Source organism: Gordionus sp. m RMFG-2023, chromosome 2 (genome assembly GCF_954871325.1).
Source record: "Gordionus sp. m RMFG-2023 chromosome 2, tfGorSpeb1-WG-v2, whole genome shotgun sequence".
Lineage (NCBI taxonomy): Eukaryota > Metazoa > Nematomorpha > Gordioida > Chordodea > Parachordodidae > Gordionus > Gordionus sp. m RMFG-2023.
This window is the reverse complement of record NC_088776.1, coordinates 46,014,503-46,037,111: the sequence shown is the minus strand read 5'-3', so window position 1 is coordinate 46,037,111 and position 22,609 is coordinate 46,014,503. Positions and strand designations below refer to the sequence as shown.

The window sequence follows — 22,609 nt, the reverse complement described above, 5'->3', positions numbered from 1 at the left end:
AATATAAATACTAATGGCATTTATTTGATATAAAGTCATTTTTAAGTCTTTTGAGCGTATAATCTAGAAAAAAGATTTAGCTCTGGGAGGGGTCCAAACCCGAAAACCACCCCCGTAGCTACGCCACTGTATTGTATATATTTTTGGAGGTTAGTGATTGGGGAAGGAGTTTTTTGCTTAAAATGATATTTAAGGCAAACCCACTCCCCGGCTACCTATATTTACAATATTACTTTTCTTAATTAATCAAATTTACCATAACAACAAATTTCAATAAACCTCAATCATTTTTCCACATATTATTTATTTAATATAAACATTACCATTCTCCCAAAATAGATAGTATCATTATATTCAAATATCTAATTTCAATAATTACATTAATGATCATTATTAAAATGTAAAATTATAATTCATAATAGTTCATTACATATCCATTTTTCCAAATATTTCAAATCCAGTTAATTAAAATTTTCCTTTATTTCTGGTTATATTTAAAAAAAACTTTAAGTTTCGTTTGATATATATTCCAGAGAAGAGATAACTACTTGCATAAAAATTTAATTAGTTAATTAATAGTTTTTATATCCGAGTTAGCAGTTTTTAGAAAGAAACTCATATAAAATTTTAAATTATCAAGAATTTATTTTGAAAGGTGTGGAGGGGGGAGGGAATATATTTTAAGGCCAATACCTTTTTTTCTCAGCCATTAGAAACATAGTTAGGGGCCAATAAATTTATATGAAGGTACTGGAGTCAAACCAGCTGGCAGAATAATTATTCATACTAGATGAATTAAGTTTATATAATAAAGAAATGTTAAATATATATCTTGTTTAATAATTTATTACTTAAATAACATCAGCCTCTATTTATATAATATTTACTACCTGATAAATAGAGATTATTAAAAAATAAATAAAGTGATCAATTTAAAATGTTTAACACTTTTTAACTCAATACCCTACCGTGAATTAGAGTTATAACCAAATTATAAACATCACAAAGTTTATTTTACTTTACAAACGTGAAGTTAATCTAGATGGCAAAACTTTTAATAAGAATTTTATATATAAATTTTATGAGATATAAATCACTTATATCTTGATTAAAGCGCACTTAAGTTTTTAAAAAAAATAAGCGACAGTATTTATCTTGAGCTTAGCTATGGCACAAGAAAAATTACAAGATCAAACAGAGGTTCAAATATTTATTTATATTTTATAATATAAAATCAAACATAGTGTCCGCTATGTATGGAGCCTCTAGAAATAGACGATATGAATTTTTACCCTTGTACTTGTGGTTATCAAGTATATGCCTATAAATATAATTGGTTGATTAATTTAATTATGCTATAAATGTTCAAATTATTTCATATATTTAATTACAGATATGCAGATTTTGTTGGCATAGAATTAGAACAAATGAAAATGGATTATGCCCTGCCTGTAGAAAAGTAAACTAAATTAATTAATTTCTTTAAAGGTGTTTTAATAGCAATATCCAGAAGATCCTGCAGAATATAAACCACTCACTGCTGAAGAGTATTTTATCTACCAATTATTTGTTAATAAATTTTATTAGGCTACAGAAAATCAAGAATGAAAAGAGACAAAAAGATTTCCAGAAGAAGCAAAAAGTTTCAGAAAATCGTAAAATGTTATCTCAAGTTAGGTAAGTATTATTTTATATAATATTATAAAAATATATTTAAATTTATCTAGTTATTTAATATTAATTCATTGTGAATTCAATTATATTATTTTTAAATGAACTTATATTAAAAAATTAGGATAATGATAAAAAAGGCTATTGACTTTATTTTTTTTTTTTGGCCCTTTAATTTATTTTAAAAGTGAAAATTTTAAAAGCATTGAAAAAATAGAATGCTCAATTATTTCCTATATAATTTCCTTCCCAAATTTAAATAATCTTTTTTCTTATTAATTATCTTGATTTTAAGAAATATTTTATTACATATATATTTCCTGTGCTATAATAATTAAAGTCAGTTGAAATATTTATATAACATTTTATCATTCATAGAATTGTGTTAAATTAATATTTATAAAAAATATTTGTATTAATATTAAATTAATTTTAATTTTTCTTTACAAAGTTATCTTAATAACTATTTATATTGAGGTTTTTTTTTATTGTATATATATATTCTTTTCTAAATATGGCAAATCAGAGACTTGGAAGAGGGCTTGACCTGTACAGAATAGCCTTAAACCCATTTTATATTGTTTTGGGCTCTAAGTTAACATAATTTAAAATTTATCTATTAACTTTCTTTTGGTTAAATATTAATATATACTAAATTGATTTAATATAATTTATTTTCTTGTTGAAATAATATTCAAATGTTTTTTATATACAATTAACTTTTACCAATATAATATATATATATATATACTGATAAATTGAATAATATTCATTATTTTATTACTTAAATAAATATTCTTCTTGTCAAATTTGATCCATAAAATCTCTAAAAAAATATATTATATATATTTTTAATTTTTATAGCTAATAATGATGATTTAAAATATTTGGGTTTAAAATTTATGGCCTGGCCCAAGTATTTTAAAAAAATTTCAAGCCAGGCCTGGGTATATTTAAAAAAATTAAAACATCCTAGTCTTAGGGTCTGGCCTCCAGGGATCTGATTAATATAATCTAAATTTATTAATCTGAGTTAAAATGGTTAAAAAAAATTGGGGCTTTGATATGAATCTTCAGGTTCTCTGAAATATTATATTTTACTTTTTGCTAACTCTGATAATTTTTGTTTACATTAAATAACAACATTGTGCTTATAAATTTTTTAATAAAATTATCATACCAGTTTTATTATTATATAATTATAAAATATGTATATATATTCTAATAATTTTTAAATAAAACTCATTAGCCTATTATATATTTAAAATAAACAATAATTATAGCAATTTAACAATTTTTCATATAAACATATATATTAATAATTTGTTGATGTTATATTTGATTTGAAGTTTACATTAACATTTTGTTAACTAAAGTTTTACTTTAAATTTTCAAGAACACCTTTCAATGTAAAAAGTAATCATGACAGATTCATTTTCTGATAAGCCAGGGCACAAAATTTTATTAAATCTAATAAAAAAATTATAAAATTATATTTCAGTAATTACTTACATCACTAGTTACATTGCAAGTTATTTTATAAATTGTTATTTTTTTATATACAAAATAATTATAAGGAATTTGAATGAAAATACAATTTAAATAAGAAAATAATTGCACCGAAATAGATATACAACAACGAAATATTTATTTGCATTAAAAAAATATTATATAATATTTATTTGCATTAAAAAAATATTATATAATATATATTAGCATTGAGAAAATATATAAATACATAACTAGGGCTGTGTCTGTCCACAAATTTTACACCGATATTACTAAAAAAACCGATCCGATATTTATTAGGGCTGTGCCGATATTAAATATCGGACCGGCATTAAATATCGGACCGGCATTAAATATCTGACCGGCACCGATATTTAGCATGGCCGATATCATTTTACATTAATAATATTTTCTAAATAATATTTTTTTAAAAAATGCAAATGCACAAAACCCCTTTAATTTTATTTTTTAAATAAATGCATAGTATTTTAAAAGATTTTTTTATAAAAATAGAAAGGAACACCCAAAGTTTTATTTATTTTAAATCTTTTTAAATAATAACGCCAATTTTATTATTTATAATAAAAGAATTTTTTTAAATATGGTATCTGAATTATGGAAATATTTTACAAAAGAAATAGATAATTTTGCAAAATGCGTTATCTGCGGATTCTAATTTCACGGGGAGGAATAATGAAAAATTCATTTAATACTACCCAATATCCGTAAACTTTTTTTAATTATTAGAGAAATAAAAAAATTAAATAAAATGCATAATTCGATTTTTTGCATAAAAAATATTTGATTTCTTAATTACATTTAGTTCAAAGAGGGGTGGTGAAAAATCAATATAAATATCGGATCGGTTTTGAACCAATATCTGATCGGATCGGTGAAAAATATGTGAATCGGCACAGCCCTAACAATTATATTGATTTTTAATTACCATCTATCTTTGTACAAATGTTAAATATATCAATATTTTTTATTTTAAAAAAACCAACTAACTTTCACGAAGAATTAATTTTATTTTTTTATTCTCCAAAAGTTAATAATCTCATTTTAAATATTTGCAATATTTATGGCTGAATGTAGTGTTGTTAACAGCTTCATTTAGTTTTTTAAAAAGGACTAAATCAAAATTTTAGCCAAAATATTATTACCTAAGCCTCGAAATTTCACCAATAGAAGTCAAAATATTTCTGCCATCTATAGACAAAATCAATTGTGGGTAATTTACTTTTGGCCAAAATCTTGAATTAAACGTTTTTAAAAATTAACGAAATCGAGCCATTTACCAATACTAGATGAATGTGACTCGTTAGATACTTTAAAATCCATTTCTTGTTGCAGATAATATAACAAAAAATAGTTCGACTATTTTTTTAAACAAATAAATTGTATTTTGGTTCCTTTCATTAATTTTAACTATGAAATTTATAAATTACATGATTATATACAATAACTAAAAACAATAAAAAATATCGGTTCGATTTGATATTTTTGAAAACGCGAAATATCTGTGCCGATCCAATATTTAATATCGGCACAGCCCTATACATTAGAGATCATCAAATTACGGCCCGTACCGAGCCCGGTCCGGTTTCAGATCAGGCCAGATCTATTTTTTAGAAATATTTTTGTTTCGGGCTGGTTTGAGTCTAATAATTTTAAAAATTTCGGCCGGATTTAAATTTTTAAATATGATATCATTGAATTTTGTCAAATAAATTGATATAATTTAAAATTATTACAAGAAAGAAGGTGCTAATATTTTATTTGTAGAATATTCTTTTTACAATCAAAAAAAAGTAAATTTATCTATATTAAAATAAATTTGAGCCGGGCCGGGCGGACTAATAATGTTTATTTTTGGTCGGGCTTTTCCAGACAAATAGAAAAATTTGATCCGGTAGGGCCATACAAATTTTTTAAAAAAAATATTGGCCGGGCTTGAAAAATTATGCTCGATGCAGATCACTATTTTTTTTTTCATAAATTCTGGCTTAATTAATTTTTATTTGACTTAGCAATTAATTATGCGAATTCACGAAATTTCGCACAAAAATATAATATAAGTAATTTTTTGCAAAATTCATCACATATGCATTTTGCGCAAATGTAATTTTTTCGCGATGATTTGCTTAATTGCTTGCGAAGATGTAGACTAACAATAAACTACTTTAGAAATTTGTGTCTTAAAGGCCTGCTTTATTAGGTACATTAACTCGTTACAGATTTAAAATTAGTTACCTTATTTTTAAAAAAATTAAAATAATATATAACGCATTTTTATATAGGGTTGTTCAAAAAAATTTATTATTTGTCGTGGGACTAACTCAGAAATTAGCCGACCCAGAGATTCTCAAGAAACATGAATATTTTGGAAGATTCGGGAAAATTAATAAAATCGTCATTAATACCAGTACCACTTACGCTGGCAATGGGGTAAATTTTTCTACATTAAATTCTTATTATTTTTTCGTTTATAAATGTATTACTTTTAGTAGCTAGATATCATTATGGAGTCATTAAAATGATAAAAGATATCATTTTGTAAATAAACTTTATTTACAATATTATTTTTTACGAGATGTGATATTTTAAAATTTTACCATGATACTTGGCTTAAAAAAGCTATAATATCTAACCAGGAGACCTCGCAAACAAGATGGTAGTTTAAAAGGAAGAATAGTCCTTATAAGAATGTGTGTGGGGGGGGGTGATTAATTTATAATGAAGCAGGTGTAGAAAGAATCAGGGATCCGAACCTGGACTAAGCCTTTAAAGCGGTAATAACCATTAAAAATTTGTCACCCGAATCTGAACCGAACCTCTGAAAAGGTCTGTGAACCGGTTTGAACCATTATCCCAACTCTTTTAAAGCATATTAATCGATTTTGATGATAGTATCAGTAAGTATTTACAGATATTTCTGTTATATTGCTATTTGATCATGCCAACCATCAAGGTTAGCCTATAGAAATGTTCTCGCCCATACAATTTATTCCTTTTACATATAAATATAATTTGACGAAAGAATATTAAAAATATTTTACTTAATATTATTTTTTTGGTGGAATATGGACAAAATTTTAAAAGATGTGCTTCAATTTTCATAATTCTAATAAGGTTACATGTGAAAATAAAATTAACCAGTTTTTAAAAAGGTTAAAACCGAACCGATATTATTCTTCTTCACGAAGAATCGTGAATTTTTATTTTTCTATGAACCGAATCGATCATTACGGTTACGATCCCTGAAGAATTTACTTAGTAGCTTGTCAAAACAAAAATTTTAGCTACTCTTTGAGAACACTAAATTTCGTTCGCTATATTTTACTATACCCAAAAATGTTAAGCGATATTTTAAATATGAACAAGATGTCTAACCATATTATACTTTCAAATGCAAAACCTCTATTTTAAGTTCCGTTTTCGCCTGGAGTTGTTTTTTTTTATTTTTTTAAAATCATAAAATTTTTGGCGAAAATAAAATTGACATTTTTAAAAAAAATTATTAGGTAGGGATAGTATCGCATAATCAGCTAATTTTCGCCCACTTTGAAACGGCTCGTGAAAAAATGACCTAAGTCTAATTAGGCTTAGACGAAATTTTTAGCAGGTTATGCAATACTCGGAATGGCAGGGCAGTTTGCATGATTTTATTTTTTGATTATAAGGATTTAAATAGAATGCACAACTACCCCAAATTTTTAACATTACGGGAATAGAACTTTTGATCCGACTTTGAGATTTGGTTTACGGTGGCTGATTTTTGTTGAGGGCGGGGAAAGGTTGACAATAAAGAAGGTTTACTTGTGGTAATGTATTATACGGTTTTTGATACGAAACTTATACCTTTTGTTTATATATAAATTTATTAATTTTAACGGTCTTCTTACGCATTTATACCTACCACCTTATAATAATAAAGAGATGTTAATTAAATATATATATATTTTTGTATTAAAACATTCTGCGGATCGATATTTTTTTTTACGAATCAAGCGATGAGAAAATAACTAATTTATATATTATGAGATATGAATTAACCTATTTTTAGAAAAAATTACGTCAATTTTTGGCGGATATCTCCTAGCCGAAAATTAAATTAAAATTTTTTAGTGTTGTAAAGAATTTTTTTTAACAAAACATTTTTAGTATACATACGTTTAGTCGTTTTTTAAAGAAAATATCATTTTATTTCAAAAATGAGGATTTTTCTTATTTTAGAAAATTTAAAAATTTTTATTATTATTAAATCCTGTATATATATTTTAATAATCTTCATTTAACATGTATTTTTCTTCTTCTTTGGAGTTTGGAACCTGACTAAAAAAGAAGGCCTTTTCTCTGAATTTTCTATATGCTGTTAAACAGAAATATATGCATTCCCGAAAAATTTTAAAGTTATTCCGGTTTCTAAAAATCTTAAGAGGAGGCAGCTATTCCAGCTTTTATGTTTTTGACCCGGTTTCAAGGATTCTGGTGGAACAGCGATTAAAATTCATATTTAATTCTAAAAACGAATCTGATAATATTTTTTTTCAATTTTAGTGCAATTTGTTTGTTAACTCTAAATCAATATTTTACCCTAACAATATGAATCAATAAATAATAATATCTTATTTAATTATACTATTATAAATAAATCTATTTTAAATTGTTATATTAAAAAGAATATTATAATATCATTTATTTAAAGAAATTTATACATTCTTCTCGTTCCAAATTATTTAAATATTGGTATAATTTATGTGAAATTTACTAAATTTTATATTGTATATTTTGATATTTTAAAATGAATTAAATTTTATATTATATAATTTAATATTTTTTTTAATGTAAAAAACAAATAATTCCTATAATTCGATTACGAATAATATATATAAATTGTTCGTTTTATTCCAATACACTATACGTATTCATATGACTATAATATATAGTATATAGTAATATGAAGACTTTTTGCCCATTTGTTAATTTCTTAATTTTTGTTCAACGACACTGCACTTTCTTTTAACCCGAATTTCGAGAATATAGATTCTGAGTGAATATTTGTAGGAGAGATGATGCCTTAATATTAACGTTGTAGTAAAGAGTAATTTAAATTTTGTAGATATTTATTTAAATAATTATCTGAATTATGCTTTTTGTCCATTTTCATAGAAACCGGCCGGATGTCAATCCCTAACTGGCGCCAGTTAGACATCGGATCTATAGATGTTTAAACATCATTTTGGTCAAAATCGTATACTCAAACACTATAGCTGGGTAAAGGCTAAAAATAGGTGAATTCAGCACAATTTACAGGCGCGTGCATAAGAAAATCCCTTAAGCATTGAGGTGCATTTATGCTATCTTTAAAGTTTAGCTTTCAAAAAGTATAGGCTGGAGATAGTTAAACCTAGGGCTAAATATAAAAGCAATTACTCAACTAAATATTAAGCACCCCGTTTGCACTTTTTAATAAAACTTATATATTATCCCTTAGATTCTAGGGTGGCCTAGTGGGTTTATGATGTATGCTTGGAAGCCAAAGGTACCAGGTTCAATCTTGATAAGGAACTAAAAAATTTCAGGATTTTCTTCGATGACTGATCTGTAAAGACATATGATAAGATGAATTTCTGAGCTTAGAAATGTCACCCCAGTCACCGACAGGCTTGGACAGCCTGGTGCTAGGTTACTTGTTTAATAAACCAAATGAAAGATACAAACAAAAATATAAATATGAAAGCTATGGCGTTCCTTCCAAGCGATGCGCAGGGTGTGGATCTCCATCCTGTGAAAAGTAAAATAAAGGTCAAAGTGAAGTAAACAAGGTTAGCTAGCTTGAATATTGGTACACTTAAAGGTAATACGAGAGAATTGGCATCCATGTTGAACAAGAGAAACGTTGATATAGCATGCATACAAGAGACTAAATGGAAAGGTTAGAAGACTCTAATGATTGGAAATGGATATAAATTGTACTATAATTGAAATGTTAGTAATAGGAACAGTATCGGCATCATCCTCAGTCAAGATCTAACCTCCTCAGTGGTAGAAGTTAACAGGATCTCTGATAGACTAATGAAAAAAAACTCTTCATTGGTCATCAATCATCCTTTCAATATATCCTCCTCAAACAGGTTGCAAAGAAGAGGAGAAAGATGACCTTAAAGCTATCCTTGATGAAGCTGTAATGGAAATCCCTAAGGATGACCTAGTCATAATAGGTGAAGACTTAAATGCACATGTGGGAAAAGCGAAAAACAGCTACAAAAGACATCATGGTAGTTTTGGATATGGAGAAAGAAATGATGAAGGAGAGCATGTACTGAAATTTGTTCAAGCCTTCAACCTTGCCTTAACCAACACTTACTATAAGAAAAAGGACAGCCATTTAATAACATGTGAAAGTGGTATGCTAATCTCTCTTAAAAGATGTAATAGACTGCAAAGTCATCCCAAGAGAAGATATTGCTGCACAACACAAGTTACAAGTAATGGATTACACTTCACAAATAAATCCACTTTAAACAAGATAAAATTAGAACCATGCATCAAATGGGGTAGATTAAAATCAATGACAGATGCTTTTGCAATCAATGCAAACATCGAAACAATAAATTCCTCACAAGTTAGTGAAAAAATGTGGACAGACCTTTCATCTAGATTAATAGATACTGCCAAATCTACACTAGGCTTGACAAGAGTAGGTAACAATCACACAAAGAATTATGGTGGTGAATGAAGAGGTACAAGCCATTATACGGGGGGAAAAAATACAAAAACCCAGATGACAAGACAAAATACAAAAAGTCCAAGAGATAGCTACAAAGAAGCAATGGCATACGATGAATGTATGAAGAACTACATACTAAAGAGGGGCAAAATAAAGTATACAGATTAGCTAAACAGCGAGAAAAGAATTCTAGAGATATAAACGGAGCTCAGAAAGTAATCAAAAATAAAGACGGAAATTGTTAATAAAGGAAAAAGAAATAATTTAGAGATGAAAATAATATTTTCAGGAGCTTCTCAACTTTAATCCCCACCTATTACATTTAGATGACACTCCCCATACAAAACCTTACACAACCAGTAACGGAACAATAAATAATCACATGCCTCAAACATGAAACACAACAAAGCTAGGGGTCCTGATGATATTACAATAGAAAGCCTTAAAGCACTAAGAGATGCATTTCCTCACAAATCTGCCCAATAAAATATTGGGCAACGAAGAGATTCCTCAAAAATGGAGGCTGAGCTATCTAGTTCCTATCTTCAAAAATAAAGGGGATCCACAATTGTCAAAATTACAGGGGAAGGCTTTCTATAGAATCCTAAGAAAACTTATCTGATGGGCACTACCCCACAAAAGGATTCCCGAAAAATATATAAGAATAATACAGGATATGTATATGGGCCATACAACAATGGTCCGTACACAACTAGTACTTCCGCAGACCTCACAATAGCCGAGGGAGTTAGGGTCGGCTCTCAGCCCACTTCTCTTCATAACAGTAATAGATGTATTATCACAGTATATACCACAAACAGTCCCGTGGAATATGATATTTGCAGATGATATTGTGATACTTGCCGAATCCAATGATGAAATGAAGGAAAGATTAGTGAGTTGGATACATATCTTAGAAAAGCAAGGACTAAAAGTAAACAGAAAAAAGACGGAGTATATGGTGATGGGAGGAGATGAAATGAAACAGAGAGCATTGATATAAATGAATGGCGATATCTGCAATTGAAAGCTGCAAATATTTGGCCTCCACTATACAAACAAATGACAATAGAGAAAGAGATAAAGAGTAAAATTAATCAAGGGTGGTTAAAGTGGAGATCTTTATCTGGAGTGCTCTTTGACAAAAGAATCCCACACAAATTGAAGAAAAAAATTTACAGTTCCATAGTACAACCAACTATTCTATATAGTTCAGAAACATGGCCAACGAAAGAGTCAGACGAGATAAGTTACAAACTATGGAGATGAGAATACTGAGGATGATTGCTGGAGAATCAAGAAAGGATAAGGTGCGAAGTACAAGAATACTAGGAAGTTTAAAGGTAGTGCCTATTAAGACTAAGATAATGGTGAACTGACTTAGGTGGTATGGGCACACAATGAAAAGGCCTATAAACTATATAGGAAATAAGGTTAAGAGTTTAGAAGTGATGGGCAAATGTAAAAGAGAAAGGCCAAAACTTCAATGGGGCCATAAAGTTAGAGCCAATATGAAGAGTATATATTAGATAAAAATAGCATGAATAACATAACATAAAGTGGATAGTGATATTGAAGGAGCTTACCACCAGAAAAAGGTGAAAACTAAAAAGAAAAGAAATAAATTAACCCTTAAATAATTTATATATAAAAAAAATAGGGTTCTCACTATAATGTTATCCACTTTTTTAGAAAAATAATCACTCTTCAGTAAAACAAATCGATATTGGAGTTAGGACCTTATAATGATAATCATGCTGACAATTTTGATTCAAATTTTGGAAACCGGAAACTCTCTGGATTGGGTCAAATCTATGAACCAGATCAGGACCACTTAAAATTTATATGAAATGAACCCAATTTAAAATACTAATATCAGCAGAGTTTGGAATCGGAACCCAATAACCTCGACAAATCTAAAAACCAGACCTTTTTTAAATTTAGTAATCAGGACCAGGATCCAATCGAAAGTTTGAAAAAAAATTAATTTTTAAAAAATTTTTTAGTTCAATCTTGTAAGGTTTTTTATGCATGAGAATTACAAAAGATTTACTTATAAAAGATTTTGGCATTTTAGATAAACAAAAATCTCTCATCTTAAAAAAAAAATCTTTTTTGCTTATATTTTTAAAGTATATTTAATGTTAAAATTTAGTAATAATTGAATTGAATATGTATAAAAAAATCGCAAAGTTGAATGCCAATAAATTTACAAGATCTGCTTCTATTTTATAATATATTTTCGGATAGATAAAGAATTAAAACCATTACAACATTGGCTGGCATTTTAACTTAATATATTCTTACACCTTCTATATTAAAAATTATATATTGGACCAAATTTTAAAAAATATAATTTTGTAACTCAATAAAAATTTAATCATTGTCGGGCAATTATTGTTTATATGGAAATTAACAGAGTTGTTTAGTATCTAGATACAATAATATAATAGGTATCTCTAAGATACACCTTTTAAAAAGTATTTGTATATAGATACTATTTTAGAGGTATCTTTCTCTGTTTTTAGATGCATTTTGATATACTTTTATTTAACTCTTTTTTTAATTATAAATAAAAATATTTGAATACAAAATTCATTTTATTTCATATGAACATATAATTTAAATGTATATTAAGACTAATAATAATAAAAAAATATAAATATTCATTAAATGTTATTTTTTTCCTTTAAAATCTATAGATATCAGTTCAAGATTGTGATGGATATTTTTATCATGTAAAGGAATATATAAATCCTTGTTTAACCATAACGCCTATTAATTATTAAAAATAATACGATTGATGCGCAAAATTATTTTAAACAAATAAATTTATCAAAAATTTTTTAAAATAATTAATGCTCGTTTTAAATGAGAATTTGTGTAAAAATAGGGGTTTTGACATATTTTTATTTATATTTTATATGATGTTCGAATTGGATGAGAATAAAATATAAAATGTTGTTTAAGAATTTTTGTGTTCTCATAGAAAGTTTCTGTTCGAGAACAACCACAACCCCTATATATAAGTATTAAATTGAATAATTGTATCTGTATTTAGATCCATACTTTGGAAATAATATATGTCATATTGTAATATGGAATTTATGGAGATTCGAAATTCTCGATTTTAAATTATTTAATGAGGGCGATTTTTAAATTTAAAAAAAATCTGATTCGATCAGAAATGTAATTTAGCATACATAGAGCCCTGCACTCTGAATTTCAAATAATTTTAACATAAACTTTAGAATTGTCCTTAATTTATATTGATTTTTCTATAGTTTTTTATATAAATTTAAAAATACACAAGTTTATTGACAAAATTTTCTGAAATTCATAGGATAGTTACTCTACACTAGTGTTGTTAAACGGCTCGATTTAGCCAATTTAAAATAAGATTTTAGCCAAAGTTATATTACTCAATCTTCGAGATTTCGTTAATAGTTGTCCAAATCATTCAGCCATCTCGGAGCAAAATCTCCAGGGTTCCATAATATTTTATGGCTAAGATATTGGGTTAGCCGTTTTAAAAAATCGGGCCGTTTTATAACACTACTCTACACGTATAGGAATGCATTTATAATTGATTTTAAATCCTCCTTAAATATTTAAAATCGAGAGATTTCGAATCCCAATGGATTCAATATCACCATACGGTACATATTTATAAACTAATTTTCCAAATTTGATAACCCGCCACACTTTTGCGTAATTAGGCCTAAATTTATCTAACTCCTCGATTAAATAAATATTAAAAAAAATGAATAATCGAAATATGGTGAACTTTTATTATTTTGTACGTCAGGGTCCCACCGCTAGTGCCTATATAACGTTTTACAAAAGCGAAGACGCGTTGAAGGCCATCGAACACATTAACCACAATCACAGCATGGATGGGCGAGTTATAAAGGCCTCGCTTGGAACAACCAAATATTGCAGCCATTTTCTCAAGGGTTCCACTTGTCCCAAAACGGTATCACATGTTTTTTTTATAAAAATATATAATATAATACTTGCGTCTGGATTTTATTTGGGTTAAAAATATTGGGGTTGATTTTATTATTTAAATTTTCTTTTAATATTACTATTCTTCCTTATAATGTTTCATATTAATTATGAGAATTTTTTAAAAAAAATATACAACATCCAAGGATTGCATGTATCTACATGAGATGGGGGAAGAGGGCGCTAGTTTTACAAAGGAAGAGATGCAAATTGGCAAACATCAGGAATACGAGATGAGACTTTTGGAAACTTGCTTGACACCACCGCCTCAGCCCACTTTATCTACTAATTCTTCCAACACGCTAAACAACAATATGAGTAATTGTCATCCTTCCTCCCTGTTCAACTCTAGCAACGCGACTGCAAATAATGCTTATTACAATGGTGACATAGATAGTTTCGGAGATGTTTTCAATAGTTTAGCCCTGGATGATTTCGAGAATAATCAGGAGGAAGGAATACTCTCTTCCAGTTTGCCCACTTCCTTTTTCCACCATTCTGATGTCAGTACCAACTTTAAACCTAATCATTTGGAAAATTATGATATCGCCGAAGATTGCTTTGATAATTTAGATAACATAACCAACTTTAAGCCCCCTAATCGTGAGTCCACAGACTACGAACATTATAACATGAACGACATGGAAAATAGGATAGATAATTTTAATATTAATAACTCGAGTAATTCAGATAAAAATCATGTAATGTTAGATAGGGAAGAAAGGGATGAGTTTTTCAAACACGGGAATAATAGAAATAGATGCAGAACTGAATCTATGCAAAGTGAAGTCTTGCTGAGTCAGGTTACTAGACTCCCGTCAACTAATAGTGATGAATGGTAAAATTCTTTTTTATTGATGTTTTGAGCGACCTATTTTTAAAAGATTAATTTTTGACAGCTGAGGATGCTATTATAATTCTTGTAGTTTACTTATAAATATATTTTGTAATATACCCCCAAAAAAGGAATATTTCTGATATAAATCAAACGTTAACTTCTCCACATTGCTCAACAAATTTAGCCAATTCCAACAATAGAGAACGCTTCATAAGCAATTCCGATATTAGAAGCCTAATCAGCGAAATCAGTATTTACAAACAATCTACTGATAGTTCAGGTTTGATTTCCTGAAATTTAATCCCTTGCAAAAATATTTAAGGGAGGGAAAATAGGGGAAAATATGTCAGGGAAATCAATCCTCCTAATAAATCCAGGGGAAAGCTTAAATATTTTCTTAATAAAACAATTTATATCATTAAAAACTAAAAAAAACATAATATATCCAAAAAATTAGTGTAAAATTCATTTGCTCGGATTAATATTTACAAATGGTAATTTATTTCACAACAATTTATAATAAATTAAAAAAAATAAGTATTATTTATCATATATTTATAATTGAAATGATTGTAAAATTTTGAGGATATGAGATTTTTTAAAAAAAGATTATAAATAATTCGAAATAAAAATTAATGGGTAAATCACGATCTAAATCTGGAATTAAGGTAAATGATTTTTTTAAAATCAATTTTAAGGTTGAATCTATATTTTAAAAGTTTATTCCACAATTGTTTAAGTTTATTTTAACATCGTATAAAGGGAAAATTGTTTAATATCTATTTCATTTTTTGTTGCTTTATGGGTTTTTATTATATATTAGGTTATTGTTTTGGTCTTATTGTTATTTATTTGATTTTAAATATTCAACATTTATGTTTGAAGTGTAACTAATAATATTAGTGGGCCTGGTTCAAACTAACTAAAATGACCACCAATTGATTAAATGATAGTTCGCTATAGATGTGAATTTAATGCCATTTTTAGGAATGTTTTAATATTGTTCTAGCAAGCAAAATCAGCTCCATTTTGCTTTGTTTGAGCCAGACTTAAAAATTTGTCATAACATAAAGGAAGTTCAGCTTGTTTTTCACATTTTAATATGCAACATCTGATTTATTATTTTTAGTTGCACATAAGCTTTGCTAAGGTGAAATTGTTATAAAATTTATCAAAAAACTCATAATCAGCAATTATATATTATAACTCAAATTTTTAATAGGAGGTCATAAATGAATATTCGACTTTTGGCCTTTTAACTCGAAAATTTTATAAACTTAATAAATCAAATTTAATCATAAATTATTTAATGGTATAGAATTTTTAATTAATTATCAGTGGTTGAAAGATAATATTCATAAATATTTAATCATGTAAAATTTTAAAGATCTAATTTTTCGAATATACACCCTAATAGAGGTAAAAAAGGAAGATACAGCTAAAAAAACATAAATGCTTGCATTGATTCAATTAGACACGATAATGCACAACATATAGCAATTTACAGAACAACCAAATTTTATTAAATTATTTTTTAATATTAACTCTATCTTATATCTCACTAACATTTTAAACCTATCTCTTTTTCTTAGCTTTCAAGAAACTGGTTTCACAAAACAGTATAACTCTATCCCTTACCCTCAGTTACTTATCAGGTCTTATCTCATACACAGTTTTGGTGAAATTAAGCAAAACTATTCATTAATTTATATTGTTTTGACCCTACCCCAATCAGACCTTGGTTTGGATCAAGAATCAGGAAAATCAAATAAATGCTTTCAAGTTTTCTGGAGAATTGATATTTTTGAGGTTTTTCCCTGCGATATTTTTCCCGAGATTTTTTTTTTGCTTTTTAGTAGTTTACTTTATAGGTTTTTTTCCAATTACCTTTATATTTGTTTAATTTTTGAGATAAATGCAAACATTGTTCAAATTAATTTAATAAAGCTGCTTCCTATTTTAAAAAAATTATGGATACTTTAAGATAAGTTTTCTTATTCATATCGAGCACCTAATTAAATATCTTATTTGTCTTTTTTTATCCAAATAGAAAATGATGGACCTAGACCGTTGGTCAATGGCCTAAGCTCTTACGAACGTCCTTGTCCATCTCAGAATAGCCTTAATCTACCCAGTTCGCAAAATATTCACCACAACCAAAACTCTTCTAAATCCTCATTGAACCTTTCCGAAAAATTTTTTACAAACAAAACTCAAACTCATTTTTATAATATAGATAATAATTATAACAAGAGTCAGGCACATTCACATACTCAGGGCAACGATGATTCCAACCATGATAATTTCAATGAAGAATCTATGCCAGTCACTGGAAAACTCAAAAAGCGTATAGATGTTTTGTTATTAAGGGACGGGAAACGCAAATTACTTCCCAGTCACGCTTGCGACTCTAATATCACTCCACTCGGGTTGGATAATGACGATGCAAATATTAAATACCAAAAATCTCAGTCCTTTCAATCCCAATCACATGTACGATCAGAAGCTGAACCAGAACACAGAATTGAAAGAGTACTCATTTCAAATAATCCTGATATTCCTATTAAAAATAGCGATTTAAATGTGAATAATAAAACTAACGTTAATAATATATCGAGTAATGAACCCCCTGATTGGCAAGAAGCATTTGGATTTGGGCCGTCGGTACGCGAATCGGCAGTCAATCATATCAATAATAATTACGATACTACATGCATGATCAATAGTCTTAATTCTCAAAGCCCCCAATCAACGGAGAAAGGGGCATCCGTCAAGCACATCGAAGATGATTTGGGTTTATATATATAATTTTTCCATCTCTTTGCTTATAATTAAAAAATCCTTGATTTTTTTTTAGTAAATAGCTTTTATATACCCATAAAATTGAAATTATTGTATAATTCTCTTATTTAATTTATATATTATAAATATATTTAATCGCTATCTTATAAAAAAAACGTTTATTATTCTAAGGTTTTGACCCATGGAACGAATCCACCAAAGCTCTTGAAGAATTGATACAGTTGGAACAATTACGTCTTCAAAACACTGAAAAAATTCCTCCTATATCTCATCATAACCCTGGTAATCTTCCCTCCCATTCCGATCTATCCGCCTTAGGCTCTTTACCCCCTCTTCAAAGTAAAGCCACTCCGTCCGACCTTCTGGCAACTATCCCAAACCATAATTTAAACAACTTAATCAGTACAAATAACCAGCTACAAAATAATCTGCCCCTCTCTAGTAATGTTAATAACAATGGTCAAAACCCTAATTTTTTCTCGCCAGCCCTCGCTGCTGCCACTATGATGATGCTAATGGCCGCTAATAACAACGGTAACAGTAGTAAAACACCCTCTCAACAACAACAAACTTTGGCTAACAACGCCTACTACAACTCTCTCGTCGGTCAATTTAATCACTTGAATCAAATGAACCAGCATTTGGGTCAAATGAATCATTTGAATAATTTGAACAATCTAAATAATCTCAATCAACAGCTGAATCACCATTTTAACTCCCAATTGAATCCAACCATGAGCAATGCCAATAAATATCAAACAAGGAGTAAGGACGACACTTTTCTTCAATTCAACAATCACAAAACTAATCTTGTCAATCGAGACAATATATTGACATCCCCTTTACACAACATAGCAAATAATTTTAGCAAACTATCTGCTGGGAACGTTCAAATGAATCAATTACAAAACCCTCTAAATCCTCAGTTTGGAAAACAACAGTTAACACCTACATTTCTGAGTAATTTTTATTACATGTTATAATTTATAACAAATTTTCGTAATATTCTAATAAAAGGCCTATTCAAACGAATTGATTATTGAATTATTCATATTCGATACTTTTAAACAAATCGAATAAGTTAATTCTTATTCGATTGACATAATAACGAATTTTATATTATATAATTCGTTTAAAAGAATCGCATAAGAATGATTATTATTCACATTGAATAGACCTACTTAATAACAAGAAATTCTTAAGTTGAATTGTAATTTTTAAAATTGAACAAAGCTATTCATCAATTTATAATAATATTTTTTACGTAAATACAAAAATGTTTACAGACAATTTATCTTCGCTCTTACCACAAAATCCTCTTTTTTCTCAATTACATCAGCAACTAAATGCCGCAATGCCCAACACCAATATCCATTCTACATCCCCACAATGTCAAAACAATGCTTTAACCAGCATGAATACCAATAATTTCGTTCACAATCAAAATACAAATGGTATAAATTCTACGAATCCCAATTTTCCTTTCTCTCAGATGTTTAACTCACATCAAACTCCCCACAAATCTCTTTGCCCTGATAATTTGTCAGCAAATTATGACCACAGGGATTTTAACGTAGTAACAAATCTCCTGAACTCGCCCATGCTCGTTAAATCTCCACAAGCCTTGATTAACTCGAATACAACAAACAAAATGCCTAATTTTAATTTTAACGATATATCTTCATCCCTTAGTGGCAACCCATTTGCTGCATTAAATATGAGAGAATTGGCCCAATCCCTTAGGGCGGCACTTACCAATTCAACCTCTGCTCATCAAGATAATGTTAATATGGATGCCAACAACTCAATACTTCGCAATGGTAATAATCTTAGCCCTCCACCGCCTCCTATGATGTTCAACCAGAATATTCGTAGCAATAACAACCATAACAGCCTGCTTATGCCTCCCCCTCCACTCCCCACGATCAATGGGTACAAAACCAATGGGGTTCTCGAAAATTTTTTGGCTTACTATTTCAATAATAGCAACCAGAATAATCACAATATTAATAATATCAACAGCCAAATAAATGTAAACGACGATGGTGCTTCATACATCGAACAAGTACCTTCCAATGGTTCAGCAATATCCTCTAATCGTTTTGGGTACATACCCTCCGGTGGTTCTGATCGGTCCCATTTTAAACTTGAGCAACTCAATTCGATTCACTCGTTGCCAAATATTAACGACGTCAACTACGATAATCAAAATAATCATGCAACAAATCAACACATCAATCAAAATTACAACTTTAAAACAGGCCCCGGTGGCGACAGTTCACCCCCTATTCCCCCGTATTGTGACAATAATTACTTACTCAAATCTTTAGCAACAAATCTTAATTACAACAGCCACAAATATGGGGAACATTTTAATAATGAGCCACATTTATTTAACAACAAAAATCACTCGTCATTAACCAAAAATGCGGCAGATTTGGCCTCCTTTTTGGCTCTTAACAGTGAAAAATTATCCAAGCCACTCAACACAGGTAAATTTCATTTATAAGCAGCTTTTCCTTCTATAAAAATAAATATATTGTTCCTTCTAGCTTAGTTTTAAGATCCAAACGCTAGAGACTATTTAAATTTATGACAATGAAATTTTTTCTTATATTTAAATAATATCTTATTTAAACCTTAAACCAAATTTTATCGCAGATAAGCCTGACGGGTTTTCATTCTCGTCTCCTCCACACCTCTCTCCCATAGTTGCTAGCAATTTCGAGAACGTTTCAAATTATATGAATTCGCCTTACAGGATGAACACATTTTTAACAAATCGTAACGATGAATTAGACATTTCATATAGCAACAAGACAGATTATGATATTGACCCTACGGGTGGTGATCCCAACATGCCTTGATTTTATATCACGAATCTCTTGGATATTGTTACTTCGCTAATAAAATTTTTTATTTAATAAGCAAAACACAATTATTATATAATACAATGATGTCATTCTTTTTTACTTGGTTTTTTTTAAGTGAATAGGAAATTCCAATTGAAGCAGTTGGCAGGCAATATATAATCAATATACGTAAAATTAGTTTAATTATGTTATTAAGGGATTTGGTATGTACAGTATAGAGCTGAGTTATATTTATTATGAGATTAATAATCTTATAAATTAAATGTCTGTTTTAAACTATTTTCTATTCTCCTCATCTCAATATTATATTGCAATTGATACTAAACCTATTTTATCTTTTGGATGCACATGCAACACATATATTCATAAATTATTGAATTATTACCTGCCTTGATATATATTGCTTTTTCCTCACTTTATATAAAACCATATTCATTTTCGGTTGGAGATTTTATCGCTAAAATTTTCATATTCTCTTAACCATTCACTCATCTATATGCACCCTTCTTTCAAGGTAAATATTCTGACTATAAATCACTCCTTAAAATTGATAATATATCAATAAAAAAATCTAAGCAAATAGAATTATATTTATGATATTAATGTATATCAGACGTTATTTATCTATATATGATTTTCAAATAAAAATCATAACAATATTTCCATATACTAGAAACCATCGCCTGAATTTTGTATTATCTTGATATATTTATCCTACTCTAAAATATTTATATTTTTGTGTTTGAATTTGAATAATAACGACTTTAAATGTATATTTTCATATATTGATATGAATATCATACCATTTTGTTTTACTTGTAATTTTATCCTATCTTATAAATTTATATTTAAAAAAACACTATAAATTTCCCATATATATTATTATGATATTTTGGAAATATTATTTTAAAAATTTTAATACAATAAATTATAATATCTTTTCACGCCAGCGATTTCAGGGTTGTTATGACCCCATTCCCAACCTTATGAAAACACCCCAGTGTGATTGTAAAGGAAATTTTTAAGGAAGGGCTAAGATTTGAATTTTAAATCGAGGTTTTGATTAGGACATGATATCAAAAAAAATTGATATGCACATCAAATTGTAACCAATTTATTATTTAATTTTCAATTACATTTAAATTTTTTTGTGATTGTTGTAAATCCTACCACATTTTTAATAAAAAAAGGCACAATCCATTAAAAATTTTCAAAATAAAACTCCCATCATTTTTTTAAAATTGAAATAGCTAGTAGGAAAAAAATAGTAGCAAAGGTTTGAGGTATTGAAATTCGATAAATCATAGGCTAACAATAGGGCGATTTATCGGCCTTAGGATTATTTATTACCAAATATCCAGTGTTATTAATATGACTTGTTACTAGAAATAGAAAGGACATAGCCTAAACTATGTATTATTTATTTAATTGTAAGCTATGAGGAAACTTAGCTATCGGTTAGAAAATATCGTTCAGCTGCATCCAATATGTCATTTTGCATTTACTCTTGCTTGACTGACCATAAAATAAAATATTTATTTCCAAAATATATAGTGTTTTTTAATGTTAAAAAATATAAATGTACGGAAACCAGTTACTTTTTAGTGCTATAACTGTAGCAAATGTAACCATAACAACGTTACAAATCGGCCGAATAACCAGAACAATAAATCATTCATCTATTAAATTCCAGATCAACGAAATAATAAATTATAAGTGAACGGATATAAACCATTATTTAAATATTCTTGCGTGGTTCAGCTTTTTTAAATATAGAATGAAAATCGATTAATTCATAATTAAAAAATGTACTTGGTTATAGTTAGGGAATTTTTTTTAAATATGACTCAAAGCGAGTTCAGCAAAAATGCGTTTTTCAAGAGAGGTCGTTAAATTTTTTAAATCCTCAAATTCTTTGATTCCTCGGTAATTGCTTTTAGGCTGGAATCTTTTCGGGCTTCCCTTAATAAATATATGCTTAAGTTTAAAAAATGAATCTTATTAAAATGAAAAAGAAAATCTCAAGAAATATTATTCTAATTTAAATAAAATGGTAAGGGGGCATTTATAATTTTAAATAATATAACAAGAAAATTTTTAATATAATTTAGGTTAAAAAATATACAATCGGGCAAGGGTAAAATTGTTTATTTTTATGTAAAAAAATAATAATAT

The 22,609-nt window shown here is 28.1% G+C and overlaps 1 protein-coding gene across 3 annotated transcripts; it reads left to right on the top strand.

Moving 5' to 3' along the window:
* The first annotated feature begins 992 nt into the window (after window positions 1–992).
* On the top strand, window positions 993–21,137 carry LOC135925512 (GATA zinc finger domain-containing protein 14-like). 3 transcript variants are annotated; one of them, XM_065460883.1, is made up of 14 exons: window positions 993–1,200; window positions 1,245–1,313; window positions 1,394–1,459; window positions 1,501–1,547; window positions 1,588–1,677; window positions 5,481–5,628; window positions 12,616–12,651; window positions 13,722–13,889; window positions 14,068–14,759; window positions 14,888–15,039; window positions 16,996–17,553; window positions 17,733–18,521; window positions 18,848–20,053; window positions 20,223–21,137. In XM_065460883.1, exons 1-14 carry the CDS (start codon window positions 1,168–1,170, stop codon window positions 20,426–20,428), a joined length of 4,260 nt encoding a protein of 1,419 aa, XP_065316955.1. In that variant the 5' UTR covers window positions 993–1,167; the 3' UTR covers window positions 20,429–21,137. The 3 variants fall into 3 exon arrangements, with proteins under 3 accessions (XP_065316955.1, XP_065316953.1, XP_065316954.1); XM_065460881.1 differs by having other exon boundaries at window positions 16,810–17,553; XM_065460882.1 differs by lacking the exon at window positions 12,616–12,651 and having other exon boundaries at window positions 16,810–17,553; window positions 20,223–21,136.
* Window positions 21,138–22,609: the final 1,472 nt, after the last annotated feature.

Bases quoted from the DNA above. Each gene is read 5' to 3' on its own strand.
- LOC135925512 (XM_065460881.1), top strand. From the start codon at position 1,168: ATGGCACAAGAAAAATTACAAGATCAAACAGAG. The intron at 1,314-1,393 runs GTATATGCCTAT...ATTTAATTACAG, and splicing joins CTTGTACTTGTGGTTATCAA to ATATGCAGATTTTGTTGGCA. The intron at 1,548-1,587 runs GTATTTTATCTA...AAATTTTATTAG, and splicing joins AAACCACTCACTGCTGAAGA to GCTACAGAAAATCAAGAATG.